The 14256-nt window shown below is 38.7% G+C and overlaps 1 protein-coding gene across 1 annotated transcript; it reads left to right on the top strand.

The window, feature by feature from the left end:
• The first annotated feature begins 740 nt into the window (after positions 1–740).
• On the top strand, positions 741–5696 carry LOC118039693 (disease resistance protein RPV1-like). Its single transcript, XM_035046453.2, has 6 exons — positions 741–1526; positions 1775–2852; positions 2959–3377; positions 3445–3776; positions 4250–4813; positions 5656–5696. The coding sequence occupies exons 1-6, from the start codon at positions 937–939 to the stop codon at positions 5694–5696; spliced, it is 3024 nt and encodes a 1007-aa protein (XP_034902344.2). The 5' UTR covers positions 741–936.
• The last annotated feature ends 8560 nt before the right edge of the window (positions 5697–14256 follow it).

The following is a 14256-nucleotide window of genomic DNA, read 5'->3' as shown; positions in this document are numbered from 1 at the left end:
CGAGTTTTTTATATATGAGAAATTAAATTATTTAAATGAATAAATTCTAAATAAACAAGAAATTAAATTATTTAAATGAATAAATTCTAAATAAACAAGAAATTAAATTATTTAAATGAAACACTAATAAAAAATTATACTAGTTGACTAATTTATTTAATTTAACCAATTGCTTTGTTTTTCGATTAATTCTTCATAAATCTACTTTACTTTCAGCAGATTCAAATGATGCAACTAGAATTACAGGCCCTAGTAAACTTTCCAAGTCAGATATGGAGAGCCTTATCCTCCACGTGCCTTTTTCTTACTGGTGGGTGAAGAAAGAAGAACCGTGTGAGTTGATGGGAGGGATTATGTGTTGTGTGTGTGTAATGTCCCTTTTGGTAATTATACCACAGCGACTTCTAAGGCTGACTTCATAGCATCTCCAACGTAATATTATTTTAGTTTTTTTATGTTTATTTTACATATTTTTTTAAAAATATTATAAAAATGTTTTTCCTTTCCCACAAATATTATTCTTACATATCTTTTAAAAATATCAAAACCAACAAAATAAAACCACAAAAAAATAAACCAATTAAATATAACTATATAAAAGAAAATAACATCAAACTTATTAAAAAAAATAAAACAATATATTTATACTATTTAAAATATTATTATATCAATTAAACTCTTCAAAATAACATTTTCTCCAGGAGATGGTCTTACAAGTAAACATTACAGGTACTCTCTCTCTCTCTTATCTCTTTTAGAATCACTTAAATTAATTCACTGTTAGAAACTAATTATTGATGATCTCATCAACCAATTTCGTTGGTTCAGCATAGAGATTTATCATATGTACAGATATTTTTCTGAAAGGGCATGGAGGATTTGATTGCAGGGAATTAACTTGAAAACTGTTTTAAAGATAAAGTAAGATAATAATACATGAACACTTCAACTTATTGGTGTGCTGTCGATCTTGAAAACTGTTTTATTTTGTTCAGATCTTTGAAAAGTCTTATCTTTGCTAGACTCGAAATGGCTGCTGGGAAATATCAAGAATCCTACTCTTCACGGTTTCCTAATTGTAAATATCAAGTGTTCTTGAGTTTTAGAGGTGAAGACACCCGCAAGAACTTTACCGATCACCTCTACACGGCTCTGGTTCAAGCAGGGATTCACACATTTAGAGATGATAATGAAATTCAGAGAGGAGAGAATATAGATTTCGAGCTCCAGAAGGCAATACAACAATCAAAAATATCGATAATCGTGTTCTCCAAAGACTATGCTTCGTCGATATGGTGCCTCGATGAACTTGTAATGATCATGGAACGTAAGAGGAATGCTGACTGCATAGTTTTGCCAGTATTCTATGATGTGGATCCATCCCAAGTCGGACGTCAAACAGGGAGCTTCTCTGCAGCATTTGTGGAACATGAAAAGAGCTTCAACAAGGAGATGGAGCGGGTGAATGGGTGGAGGATTGCTTTAAAGGAAGTGGCTGATTTAGCTGGAATGGTTCTAGGAGATGGGTAAGTTGTATCTCTTTATGAAACTATACATAGCATAAGACTAGAATGCTGGTTGTGAACTCTTAATTTCTTTCAGTTAAGTGTACTGATAAGAAAATATATAACAAAAAAAAAAAAAACTCATGATTTCTTCATTGTTTTTTTTCCAATCATGATTTGGTTTAAACTATCAAATCAATGACACACAACCTGCTTTAATTTCATAGCTAAATGTTGTTTTCTTCATTGTATTTTACTTTTTGATGTAGGTACGAGGCACCGTTTGTCCAATCTATTGTGGAGAAGGTCTTAAAGAATTTGGATCAAAAAATGTTTCATGTACCCCCTCATTTCATTGGAAGAGATCCTCTAGTACAAGATATCAACTCATGGTTGCAAGATGGGTCCCATGATGCTGCCATTGCTATACTCTATGGAATTGGTGGAGTTGGAAAGACAGCCATAGCTAAGAGTGTTTATAACCAGAACTATTATAAATTTGAAGGAAAGAGCTTTCTATCAAATTTTAGGTCAAAGGATATAGTTTGCCTACAGAGGCAACTTCTTTCCGACATCCTAAACAAGACTGTTGATGAGATAAATGATGAAGATGAAGGAATTCTGAAGATTAAGGATGCATTATGTTGCCGAAGAACTCTTATTGTTCTAGATGATGTGGACAAAAGGGACCAATTCAATAAAATCGTTGGCATGCAAACTTGGCTTTGTAAAGGAAGTAAGATCATTGTAACAACCAGAAATAAGGGTCTGTTTTCAGCTAATGATATTGAGTGGGTCCGGTGCGAAGTCGAACCTTTGGATAACAAAAAATCGCTTGAGCTTTTCAGTTGGAATGCCTTTGGAAGAGCTTACCCTGTTGATGGTTTTGTAGAAGACTCTTGGAGAATAGTACATCATTGTAATGGACTTCCATTAGCTCTTGGAGTTATTGGCTCTTCATTGTCCGGAAAAGGAAGAGAAATATGGGAAAGCGCGTTACAACAAATGGAAATTATTCCTAATTTTGAAGTTCAAAAGGTTCTTCGAATAAGTTACGACTATCTTGATGGTGATTATCCGAAGAACTTATTCCTTGATATCGCATGTTTCTTCAATGGAATGGATGTGGATGATGCAGTTAGGATACTAGATGGGCTCGATAAAGGTTCAAGATTTGGGATTGACAATCTCATCGATAGATGTCTTGTTGAAATCAACATTGATCAAAGGTTGTGGATGCATCAACTAGTAAGAGATATGGGAAGGGAAATTGCTCGTCAAGAATCTCCCAAATGTCAAAGAATATGGCGTCACGAGGATGCTTTTACAGTTTTGAAAGGAACTACTGTAAGTAGCTCAATTTTTTTATATGTCTACTTAAATAGTTTGTGGTGCCTTGACATATTCATTCATCTACTTTCCTTTCTCATGTACTTATAATATTATTATGCAGGATGCTGAAAAATTGCGGGGCCTTACCATTGACATGCATGCATTAATGAAAGATCATTATGCAGAAGTTGTCTGTACTGATTCAATGGTTTGGCGTAAGCGCCGCAGGCTTAACTTCTTTAAACAATGGCTTTCCGAGTTTTTAGATGGGGGAAAATTACAAACTGACCAAACAAGTTTGTTTCCCATCCTCAGCGCGGATGTTTTTAGAAAGATGCCAGATGTAAAATTTCTCCAACTAAACTACACTAATTTTCATGGAAGTTTCGAGCACTTTCCCAAGAATTTGATATGGTTATGTTGGCATGGATTGTCTTCGAGATCCATACCAAATCACGCATGCTTGGAGAAGCTGGTGGTTCTTGATCTATCCAGAAGTTGTCTAGTTGATGCTTGGAAGGGAAAAATGGTATGCATCGAGTCTCTCTTTATAACTATCTCTCTCGTTTTGAATTGATAACAACTAAAATTCATGTATTTTTTGCAGTTTTCTTCCAAAATTGAAAGTTCTTGATCTCCGTCACTCACATGATCTCTTTAGAACCCCAGACTTCTCGGGTCTCCCAGCCCTTGAAAAGCTAATACTTGAAGACTGCATCCGTTTGGTTCAAATTCACGAATCTATTGGTGATTTACAAAGATTGTTGATCTTAAATCTAAGAAATTGTACAAGTCTTACGGAGCTTCCAGAAGAAATGAGTAGATTGAATTCACTTCAAGAGCTGGTTTTAGATGGTTGCTCAAATCTTGACAGCCTGAATATGGAGTTAGAGCATCAACAGGGGCGCAAGTTGCTTCAAAGTGATGGAATTGTTGCAAGTACATCATTCATTTCATCTCTTCCATTGAAGCTATTCTTTCCCTCTAGGTTTTCAACGAGGAAAATGTTGAGATTTACCTTGTTTTCACTGCCACGCTTATTAGAGAGTCTAGATTTAAGTGGAACTCCAATTCGTTTTCTTCCAGAAAGCATCAAGGATCTTGGTCTACTCAGAGCCCTATATTTAAGAAATTGCAAAATGCTTCAGGCACTCCCAGAGTTTCCATCCCATTTAGATTCGTTAGATGTGTCCTTTTGCTATTCACTGCAAAATCTTCCAAATCCAGATCACTTAGTCAAGTTCCAAGATCGGATAAAGCAAGAATTAATCCAAATGTTTGACTCTCACATGTTCAGAATAATGGAAACGGTTAGTGCTCAAATACAGCCATCGAGATTTGAGGTCCTCCCTCACCCATTTTATTGTTTTGGAAATCTACATTTGAATACTTTTCTTTTGCTCATTTTATAGACACTGTTTTGGTGGTACAGATAACATTTAGGGATGGCATATTCAACGTTGTCGTATCTGTATTTGATGAAGATGAGGAGTTAAGGGGGTTTCATGAGCAGGAAGAAGAGGATAAATGGCTAATTCAGAATGAGTTTGTAGATAACTTCTCATTCAAAATATCCTCATCACCTCCTGCGCACCGGATATGTGGCTCTAATCTGTTCATAAGTTGTGTGACGTCAGCATACCGTGGCTTTAATTATGTTTATATTGAAATCAGAAACAATACCAGTGGTCTGTCCATGCTTCGTCGAGCCGTAGTCTCCTCTATGATCAACAAGCGTGGTGTTCGTGAAATCCAATCGCTATTGCACACGAAATTAGGGGGCAATGATCCTACATTTGATAATGGTGATGACGTGAGTATTTCAGTTCGTCCACATGGTCCAGCTATCCAATTAAGGACCGTTGGTGTGCAATGGTTGCATGAAGAGGAAGGAAATGATATCCAATCAAAGGAAGAGGTAGCCAGAGTAGAAATAGCTTCTCGTTTTTTTAGAAATTATTATTGTGGTTTCCATGGTAAATACAGTCCTCGCAATATCAGTTGGTGGCATTTTGCAAAGAAAGGTCATGAGATGTTTTATTTATAAATATTTAAAAGGGCTTTCATATTAAAAAATGTAATATGATATTATTTTATTAATTAATTTTTAATTATTGAATCTTCTATTTATAATAAGATATATTAAATATCTTATTTTATGTGTCAATTTCTATTAACCAAAATATAATGTAAAGGTCCATTTTTTTCATGTTATTTTATCTATTTTATTCATCTTTTTTATATAAAATAAAAATAACACATGATGAAATTTAATTGATAATTTTTTTTTTGTTTCTATATATATTCTCACGAGATAAGTTCACTTATAATAAAAAATAAATAGGCATGTCTTTTAAAATATATATAATTGAGAGAGTTTTATAATTTGAATATATTTCATTTTAATTAAAAATTGAATGGATTTTATTAAATTTTAACAATAAATTAATATAGATATTTTTATTGTAAAAATAAAATATAATAATCATCAACATTAGAAATTTTAAAATTAATTTTGATTGAAAATTATCAAATTAAAAGATAGAATTAAAAAATTCAATAACAAAAGTGGAAGACGTTCAATTTTCTATAGTAGCTTGCAACTTTGACTGCCTATAAGACTCTTTCTTTTCATAAAAAAACAGTTACTTTGAGATCTTGATTTGAAAGTCTCGTTATCCTGAATCAAAAGACGCAATCTGTTCATGATTTCGATTAATGATCGATGCAATTGAATCAGTTTTCATATACTGTCACCCATGACCTCAAACATTATGAGGATCTTGGAATGTGTTTTCATTTCCCTGGTTTTTTACAGCAACAGTTGTTCTAGGAGACGCGAAAGCCACAAAGTTCTGACCACTTGGACTTTTTAATGGTTGGTTGTTGGAGCTATATCATGGCATGCTCTGTTGATTTTCCCAACCCATTCTCCTGATGCAAGATCAATTGCTAAAAGTATTCAAGGTTTAACCGGTTTCTGCAATACAAAACCGAAAACCAAATTAAATCGGGATTTTTTGAAATATTCTAATCAGTTTTGTTGTAACCCATTTTTGGGTCCCCGTAAAAAAATAAAATAGATAGCCAAAGAAGGTTAGAAAAATGACAAGAGGCAGAAGCGCTCGGAAAATGGTCAGAAAATTGGTCAAGGAGTATAAAGATACAAAGATTGGATTTTTGACAAAATATTCTTGAAGGATGAGAACCCTATTGAGAAGAAAATTTTGAATTTTGAGGAGGGAAGCCCAAATTTGGATGTTTATGGGTTTAATTGTTTTTTTTATTGGATTTATAGGGGATTTGATTGCAAGAAAATTGATTTTTTAAGTCAATTTGGGCTTTAAATTGAAGAAATTAAAGTCCTGGGCCAAATTAATGATTTTTAGGAATTTATTAAGTCAAAATCAGGGGTTTAATTGCATAAATATTGAAGTTTAATGGCCAATTAGGGGTTTAATTGTGAAAATCCGAAACCAGGGACCAATTTGGAAAAGGCGCAAAGATAGGGGGGCTGTTTGGAGTTGATTGAGGGGCCTAATTGAAGAAATTGGAAGTTTATTGATCAATTAAGGGCTAAATTGCATAATTTAGAGGCCAAGGACCAAAGTGGAAAAGGCGGCCAACTTGGCGGACAAGACCGAAATTGTCAGGGACGTAATTGAAAGGAACAAAAATAATTGGGGGACTGATGTGAACGTTGGCGCATTTCTGGCGCCAAATTTAAATGAAACGGCGCGTTTTCTCCAAAACGACGCCGTTTCATGCGTTTTAAAAAAAAAAAAAAAAAAAAAAAAAAAAAAAAGGACCAAACGGTGCCGTTTTGAACGGCACTGTTTCTCTTCTTCTTCCCCCCCGCAGGCGTAGCAGAGGAGAGGAAAACCGGGGTTTTTGTCCCCGCCTCTCTCCTCACGTGCCATGGCCCGACGCCCCACACTTTGGGACCCCCGAAGCCGAAGCCGCTGGCCGACCACCCGCCGCGCCACCGAACCCGAGAGAAGCACCTTGGCAGCGGCGCCTGCCGACCAGCACGCCTTGTTCCCCCATGCATGCCCCGATATTGCCTATAAATAGAGAAGAAGCAGAGTGAGAAGGGGGAGAGGACCGATGGAGTGACTGGAAAAAAAAAAACAACAAAAAACCGAGACGGTTGAGAGAGAGAGGAAGAGAGAGAAACACCATAACAGAGGAGAGAGTTACCAAAAAAACCCAAGAAAACCGAAAGCAAAGGGAAGGTTTGAAACCAGAAGGGAAGTGAGAAAACCGAAACCAAGCAAACGAACCGAGAGGACGTCGCCGGACCACTTGGAATTCGCCGTGAGGAGTCGACAGGAGTAGGTCACTGCCACCGCCTCCACCGCAGCACCGCCAGCCAGCCATCGTCTCCGCCGCGCCAGGTACGCCTCCTCCCCTGCACCTTTTTTTTTATCTTGTTTTATTTCTTGCCCCCTGCATGCAGAATCGTTTCTGCATGCAGGAGGCACGGGGGGGAAAATAATTCCCCCCCGTTCATTTCTTTTTTTTTCTTTTGGGCCAGACAGGGTCTGGCCCAATGATTTGGGTCTGGGCCGGTCTGGCCCAGATTGCGGGTCTGGGCCGGTCCGGCCCAGAAGACAAGACACTGTTGGGCCGAGTCCGGCCCAACGTCTTTTGGGGCTGGAGTCCGGCCCAATTAATTGGGCCGGCCCAGCCCATTTAATATATTATATTATATTATTATATTATTATATTATGCATGTGTGTGTATATATGTTTTTTTTTTCTAAAAAATAAAAAAAAATTTAAAAAAATATAAAAATTTTTGAAAAGTAAAAAAAAATATATTGTTGTTCTTGGTATATATTGATTTGTTTTTTTTTTATACTATGGGGATATAATTTCAGTATTTTAAAAAACACCTGTTTTCGTAAAAAAAAAAAAATGTTTTGTTTTTCAATGCATACGGCCAATACACTAGCATGTTTTGAATGTTCTTTTTATAAAAAATATTGGAAGCTTTGAAAAATGTGTTTTCGCATAGATTTCTTAAACACAAAAATCATTTTTTGCATTTGTGGATTTTACAACCCGTTTGTAAAACTCCAAAGGGTATTGGCCAATATTCCAAAAAAACTATAAAAATCTTATTTTGGGAGGAGAAGTTGTGATTATTGTTCACCGCTAATGTTTGGATGAAGAAATCCTTAAAAGGACGAACATCCAAAATATTATCGGGAGTAATAAATCAACGCACATGTTTGAAAGAAGCTTTGGCTGCAATCGAGAATATTTCAAAATTATTTTTTTCTCCACGGTTTACGAGCCGTGAAAAGTAATTTTTTTTTAGAAATTGTGAAATTTTCTTCGTTCTTTTTATTCTCTTTTCCTTGCGATTTACGAGTTGACGGGATTAGAAAACACCAACACCATAGACTATAGAGCAAACCAAGCACCAAGCAGCTTACCTTAGGTAGGGCGTATTAGGGGTGCTAGTACCTTCCCTTTACGCAACCAGTCCCTTGCCTTAGAATCTCTGAAAGACCAGTTAGGGTTCCTAGTGACCAAATACTAGGTGGCGACTCCAAAGAACCAAATCCTTAGAACACAACGAAAATCGCCAGCCGATGTCGTGCCTTTATAAATTTTTTGTAAAGAGGGTGTGACAGAATGGCGACTCCACTGGGGATGTTAGGACTAAGCTTGATTTGTTTGTTTTTGTTTGTTTGTTTATGTTATATGTTATTGGTTTCTTATGATGTTTTGTTTAAAAGCTTTAGCATATATCTTTACATTCTATAATACATGCCATAGTCATGCATCACTTTATTATTATTATTATGTTTTGGAGGGCACACACATGTAACTCTAAGTTTAAGTGGGGGACTAGCAGCTTGCCTTATGACTTGAGTCAAGGCTTAAGTTTGTGTAAAACCCCAACTCTTTGCTGAGTGTTTAGACTGATAGTGATTGGTACACGTGCCATCCCACTATCTGCTGGACCTCTCATATCGCCTTTACGAGGGTGATCACTGGAACAGCAAGAGACCCTCTTTTTAGAGAACCTAGTAATAAACCTACCCTATGTCTCACGTAAAAGAACTAGAAACCTATCCTTAGGGTGTATGTTCCGATATAAATCTTTTGCATCGAAAACAAGACTAACCCCCCCCATGCATTTTGAATTGCAGGATTTGTGAACGAAATGAACCATCACCAAACCTTCCATAGAGTATGGAAAGAATTCTGAACTGTCACAATTGATTGAAGGAGACTGCCTTAGAAGCGATGCTAAGAAGATGTCGCCAATCAAGAACCTGAATTGCATATTGAATGAGGTGAACAAGTTAACGACTCATTTTCAGAATGTGGATAAAGAATGCATTTTTTAGGAAATATGGACGTTTGAATGGAAATCGCAAAGGTAGAAGTTTTAAGCCCAGCTGTGCGAGCCTTAGTTCATTTTTGGGATCCAGAATACCGATGTTTCTCCTTTGGAAGCGTGGACTTGTGCCCCACGATTGAGGAATATGGATTGTTGACCGAGTTTCCGAATGACCTGTATCGGATTTATTCTCCTTTGAAATCCGACATAAGATCATCCCTGAGCTGTCAAACTGCTCAGAATCTCCAACTTGGAAAAGTTTTCTGGAAAGAATGGCACCGGTTTTGAAATGGAGGATGCTAGAGTTGGAAAAGGAGTCAGAAGTAGAAAAAGAGAGATTGATTGCCTTAGGTATATTTGGCCTTGTGTTGTTCCCCAAGTCAGACTGGTTTAGTAAGCTTGGAGGCCGCCGCTGCTTAATGTGGAGTATGAGAACACACAGATCAATCCAGTGGTTGCTATCTTAGCCGAAACATTTTTGACACTTAACCATTGTAGAAAAGCTGGAAAAGGAGCAATGAGATGCTGCACGCAACTGTTGTATATTTGGATGGTGAGCCATATCGAAACAAAGAAACCTGTTTTCAATAATTTTTGGTGGTTCACTCAAAAACCCCTAAAGATTGTGGAAGAAGAAGAATGGGGAGATCTAGACAACCAGGGTTGGGTTGATAAAATTGGAAGGATTACCTAATAGCGATTTTAAATGGAGAGCACCATGGGTAACAACAACGAAGGTCCTAATGAGTTGTGGACAAAGGCATTGGGGTACCATTGGTGGGATTACGGGTTATGTGAGTTATGCTCCGACTTTAGTGGTAAGACAAATTCGGGGGCATACAGTTTGGTTCCAGAACTATGGGAATTGCTCAATTCTTTGGTCTGTTCAAAGATCCATGGCAAAAAGAAGTTTTGGAGATCATCAAACAAGATTGGAAGCATCTAGTGTTGGTGGAAATAGAAGGTTTTGAGAGATCCAAGTGTGAGCGAAGGATATGTAAAATGGAGAGCCTCAGCTGCTTCAGCCATGCCTTGCGCTATAGAGGAGCCCCATTAAGGGAAAAGAGGTTAATATTGAAGATGATTTAGCTGCTTCAGCCATGCCTCGTGTAGAAGTCAAATCTCCTCAAACCATAGAGGAACCCCTCAAAAGAAAGAGGGTTAACGGTGAATTGAGAAGGCAAGTGGACAAACTAAGGATAGAGTTGAGCAAAGAGCAGAAAGGACAAGGCGACATTGGAAGGAATGATGCTAGAAAGATGATAAAAGGAGAACATTTCTAGATGAGCAAATACAGTCTAGAGATGCGAAAATAACCAAGGCTTGAGTTAAAGTTGGTTGAGGAGAAGATTGCTAGGGAAAGGAAGTGAGAAGGAGCTTAAAGGGTTGAGTTTGGATTGGATGCCAAAGTTGTTCTGAACTTGAAGGCAATGGAGATGGACTTTAGCGATTGCCAAGAAAGTGCAAAATATTACCAAGAAAAATTTGTGCAAGTGCAATTCGAACTAATGGATAGGATTAAGAGGTATAAGGATTTGAATAAGAAATATATAGAGTTGGAAAGCAAAAGGGGAGGATTCGAGGATGATAAAGCGGAGTTAGCAGCCAAGAGGAGTGAGATAAAAGTTGCAAGGATAAAGCTCGACAAAGAACGCGAAAAGTCGAAGTATTTGGACGAGAAGCTAGTAGCAACGGAAAAGCACAAGGATCGAATCGACGCCAACAACATTGCTTTGAACAGAACAAACATGTTGCTCATAGAAAAAATGACCAAACCGATGAGCAAATGGATGAAGCTGCTGCAACATGCTCGAATTATTAGAATCAATGCACGGAATGTGGGAGGAGACATCATTCGCTATCGCCGAAGCCTAGCCGAAACCGATGCCTTTTTAGGGAAGATTGAGAACAGCGGCTTTGCTTTCTTACCTTTGGCTAAGGAGTTTATGGAGGAAAGAGATTAGCATGTTGTATTTTTTTAAAAAAATGTATTTTTTATCCAAGCATTAATGAAAAGGGCATTGACCCATCTTCTTATGCAAAATCTGTCTCTTGGTGAAACATGATTCTAGCAAAACGACTCGAAAGGCAGAACTTCTATCAAAGCAATGTGACAAGAGAATGCTTATAATGGGATGGTTATTTTCGTTCACAAATAAAAAATGCATGCATCCATCACAATCATACATTTTCTCAATACATCTATGCATGCATCTCCAGATCGTGAAACATAGGTCCCACATCCAGAGTCCACCAAACCCGGTCCAGATCAAGAATGGAAAACGAAGAAAGAGCCTCAGTTAGAGTCAACACTACCAGACCGAGTTGGAATCCGTGAAAAATGAAGTTTTCCCGGTTGACCAATCTGCTTGAGCAACTTTTTAAAAGCCAAGAATGGGGAGGGAACATCTACCGCCAACCACCTATAGGAGCACCGTCGGCCCCTGTCCCGGGGGTATCTCAGAACCATGGGGGCAGATTCCAGCCAACGGGGCAGCACTTTACACCTGTTATTCCCATTCAGCCCCCTCAAGCTCATATCAACTGTAGATTTAACAGCCGAGGGGCCTTCCGATAATAGGTCCACGGGTTTTGTGAATGATGACAAGATATCAGCATTAGAAGAAAGGTTTAAGAGCAGTCGAGGGAAATGATTGGTTTGACCCCCTGCGAACGTCGGAAATATGCTTGGTACCTAACCTCACGGTACCAAAAAGATTTTTAGGATACCAGAGTTTATAAGGTATACTGGGTTGGGAATGCCCAAACACTCCCACCTTTCGATCTTATTGCAGACAAGATGGCTGAAGTATATTCATGACGATAAGTTAATGATCTACTTTTTCCAAGACAGTCCTATCGGGATCTGCCGCTAAGTTGGTACATGAGGCTGGATAATGTCAAGATTAAGAAATGGAAGGATTTAGTGGAGGCTTTCCTAAAGCAATACAAGTTCAATTTGGAAATTGCTCCAGATCGAACGAGCCTCATGTCGATGGAAAAGAGAAACCAAGAGTCAGTGAGGGCTTATGCACAAAGATGGAGGACGAGGCCACGCACCGTGCAACCCCTTTGATAGAAAACGGAGATGTGTGACTTTGTTCGCCAATACATTCAAGGGAACCTTACTATGAGGCATTTAATGGGTAGCTCATCTCAACATTTCTATGATGTTGTACGTGTGGGCGGAAAGAAGTCGAGCAAGGAATTAAAGCAGGGCGCATAGCAGAGCCTTTAGAGAAGAAAGGTTTTATGGGAAGGAAAAGAGAAGGGGACGTTAACAATTTGGAAGGCGGATATAAAGGCAAGAAAGTAAATTTCCACAGCCCACAAGCACCTACCCTCTCAATCCCCAACGCATAAACTTTAAACCAATCTTTTTTCACCTAACCGAACAAATAACCAACCAAAACTAATCAAAATCACTACCAAAGACCCCACTCAGGATACACCTCAGAAACAATTGCGCCACCATTACCCATGCCTTTGAAGGACATGTATGCCAAACTTTTAAGCATTGGGCAAGTAGCTCCTATCCCTACACTACCGCTACAAACCACCATTCCCAAATTTGGTACCAAGCCCGATTTGACTTGCGAGTACCACGGGGGTAATCCTGGGCATGGGATTGAAAACCTGCTATGCATTCAAAGAAGAGGTTATTGGAGCTTATTAAGTTAGGAATGGGTATCCTTCGAAGACAAGCCCAATGTTAATTCAAACCCATTGCCTAAACATGTTCCATAACAGTGGCGGAATAGGCATGATCGAAGTGGGAAATCAATGCAAGGTGTTGAAGGTGCCGATGAAAAGGTTGTACGACATGTTAGTACAATCAGGATTTCTAGCGGTGAAGGAGGTTAAGCGATTGGAGAGGGGGGACTACTGTGAGTTCCATGGAAGAGAAGGACATCACATTGAGGATTGCACCGAGTTTTGCGAAAAAGATTGCTAAAATGTTGAGGATGGGACAATTAAGGATTGAACCAATGGAGAGCAGGTGTGAAGTAAGTATGACGGAAGGGTCAAGATAAGATGGCAGGAGTTTGCAGGGTTCAACAGACTGCTAACGGGCCCCAAGGCTGATCTTGGTTAAACCGTCCTGCACAAAAGAGAATCACAATGCCATGCCGCACAATTATGGGTATGCCTCCAACATTCGAGCTCCTCTTCCTTTGTTCCAGACGGAGATAAGTGGTTTTGACCAGAAGCTGGTCGTTTGCTTTACGCCTGAAGAATGGAGGAAGGAAAAGGGTAAAGAAGTGGTAGATCTGGACAAAGCACCAGAAGTTAATAAGCCAGTAACGGAAGAGGAATCAAATGAATTTTTGAAGTTGATCAAGCATAGCGAATATTGCATAGTGGATCAACTAAAAAAGACTCCAGCTCGGATCTCCCTTATGTCCTTGATACTCAGCTCTGAGCCGCATCGGAATGCCTTGCAAAAGGTATTAAATGAGGCATATGTACCTTCAGGAACCATTGAGCATATAACTATGGAGCATTTAGTGGGGAGGATCCATGCAACTGATTACCTCTACTTCACGGCTGATGAGCTTGATGCTGAAGGACCGGACACAACAAGCCTTTATACATCACGGTTAGGTGCAAAGACTGCCTCGTAGGGAAGGTGCTCGTCGATAATGGCTCGGCCCTGAACGTATTGCCAAAGCACATTTTAGAAGAAATGCCGATTGATGAATCTCATATGAAGCCAAGTACTAATGATGGCTAGAGCATATGATGGCTCACCTAGGCCAATACTTGGGACTTTAGAAGTGGAGCTATATGTGTATGGACCCGCAGATGTTCCTAGTGACACTTCAGGTTATGGATATTCACCCTTCCTATAGTATGTTGTTAGGAAGACCTTGGATCCACGCAGCGGGGGCAGTAGCTTCATCATTACACAATGTTTGAAGTACATCAATGAATGGGATGTTAGTAACCGTCAGGGCTGAGGAGGCAATAGCCATGACAAAGAATGTGGCTGTGCCTTTCATCGAAGCGGAGGATTGCAAGGATAACAATATCCATGCTTTTGAGATCGTGAACACT

Source organism: Populus alba, chromosome 11 (genome assembly GCF_005239225.2).
Source record: "Populus alba chromosome 11, ASM523922v2, whole genome shotgun sequence".
In the NCBI taxonomy this organism is placed as follows: Eukaryota; Viridiplantae; Streptophyta; class Magnoliopsida; order Malpighiales; family Salicaceae; genus Populus; species Populus alba.
The sequence above is the reverse complement of the archived record's forward strand: the minus strand, read 5'-3'. Positions and strand labels throughout refer to the sequence as shown.

Excerpts from the sequence above, each read along its gene's own strand:
- LOC118039693 (XM_035046453.2), top strand. The coding sequence starts at position 937 with ATGAACACTTCAACTTATTGGTGTGCTGTCGATCTTGAAAACTGTTTT. Across the intron at positions 1,527-1,774 it reads GGAATGGTTCTAGGAGATGG|GTACGAGGCACCGTTTGTCC; the intron begins GTAAGTTGTATC and ends TTTTTGATGTAG. Across the intron at positions 4,814-5,655 it reads TTATTATTGTGGTTTCCATG|CAACAGTTGTTCTAGGAGAC; the intron begins GTAAATACAGTC and ends GGTTTTTTACAG.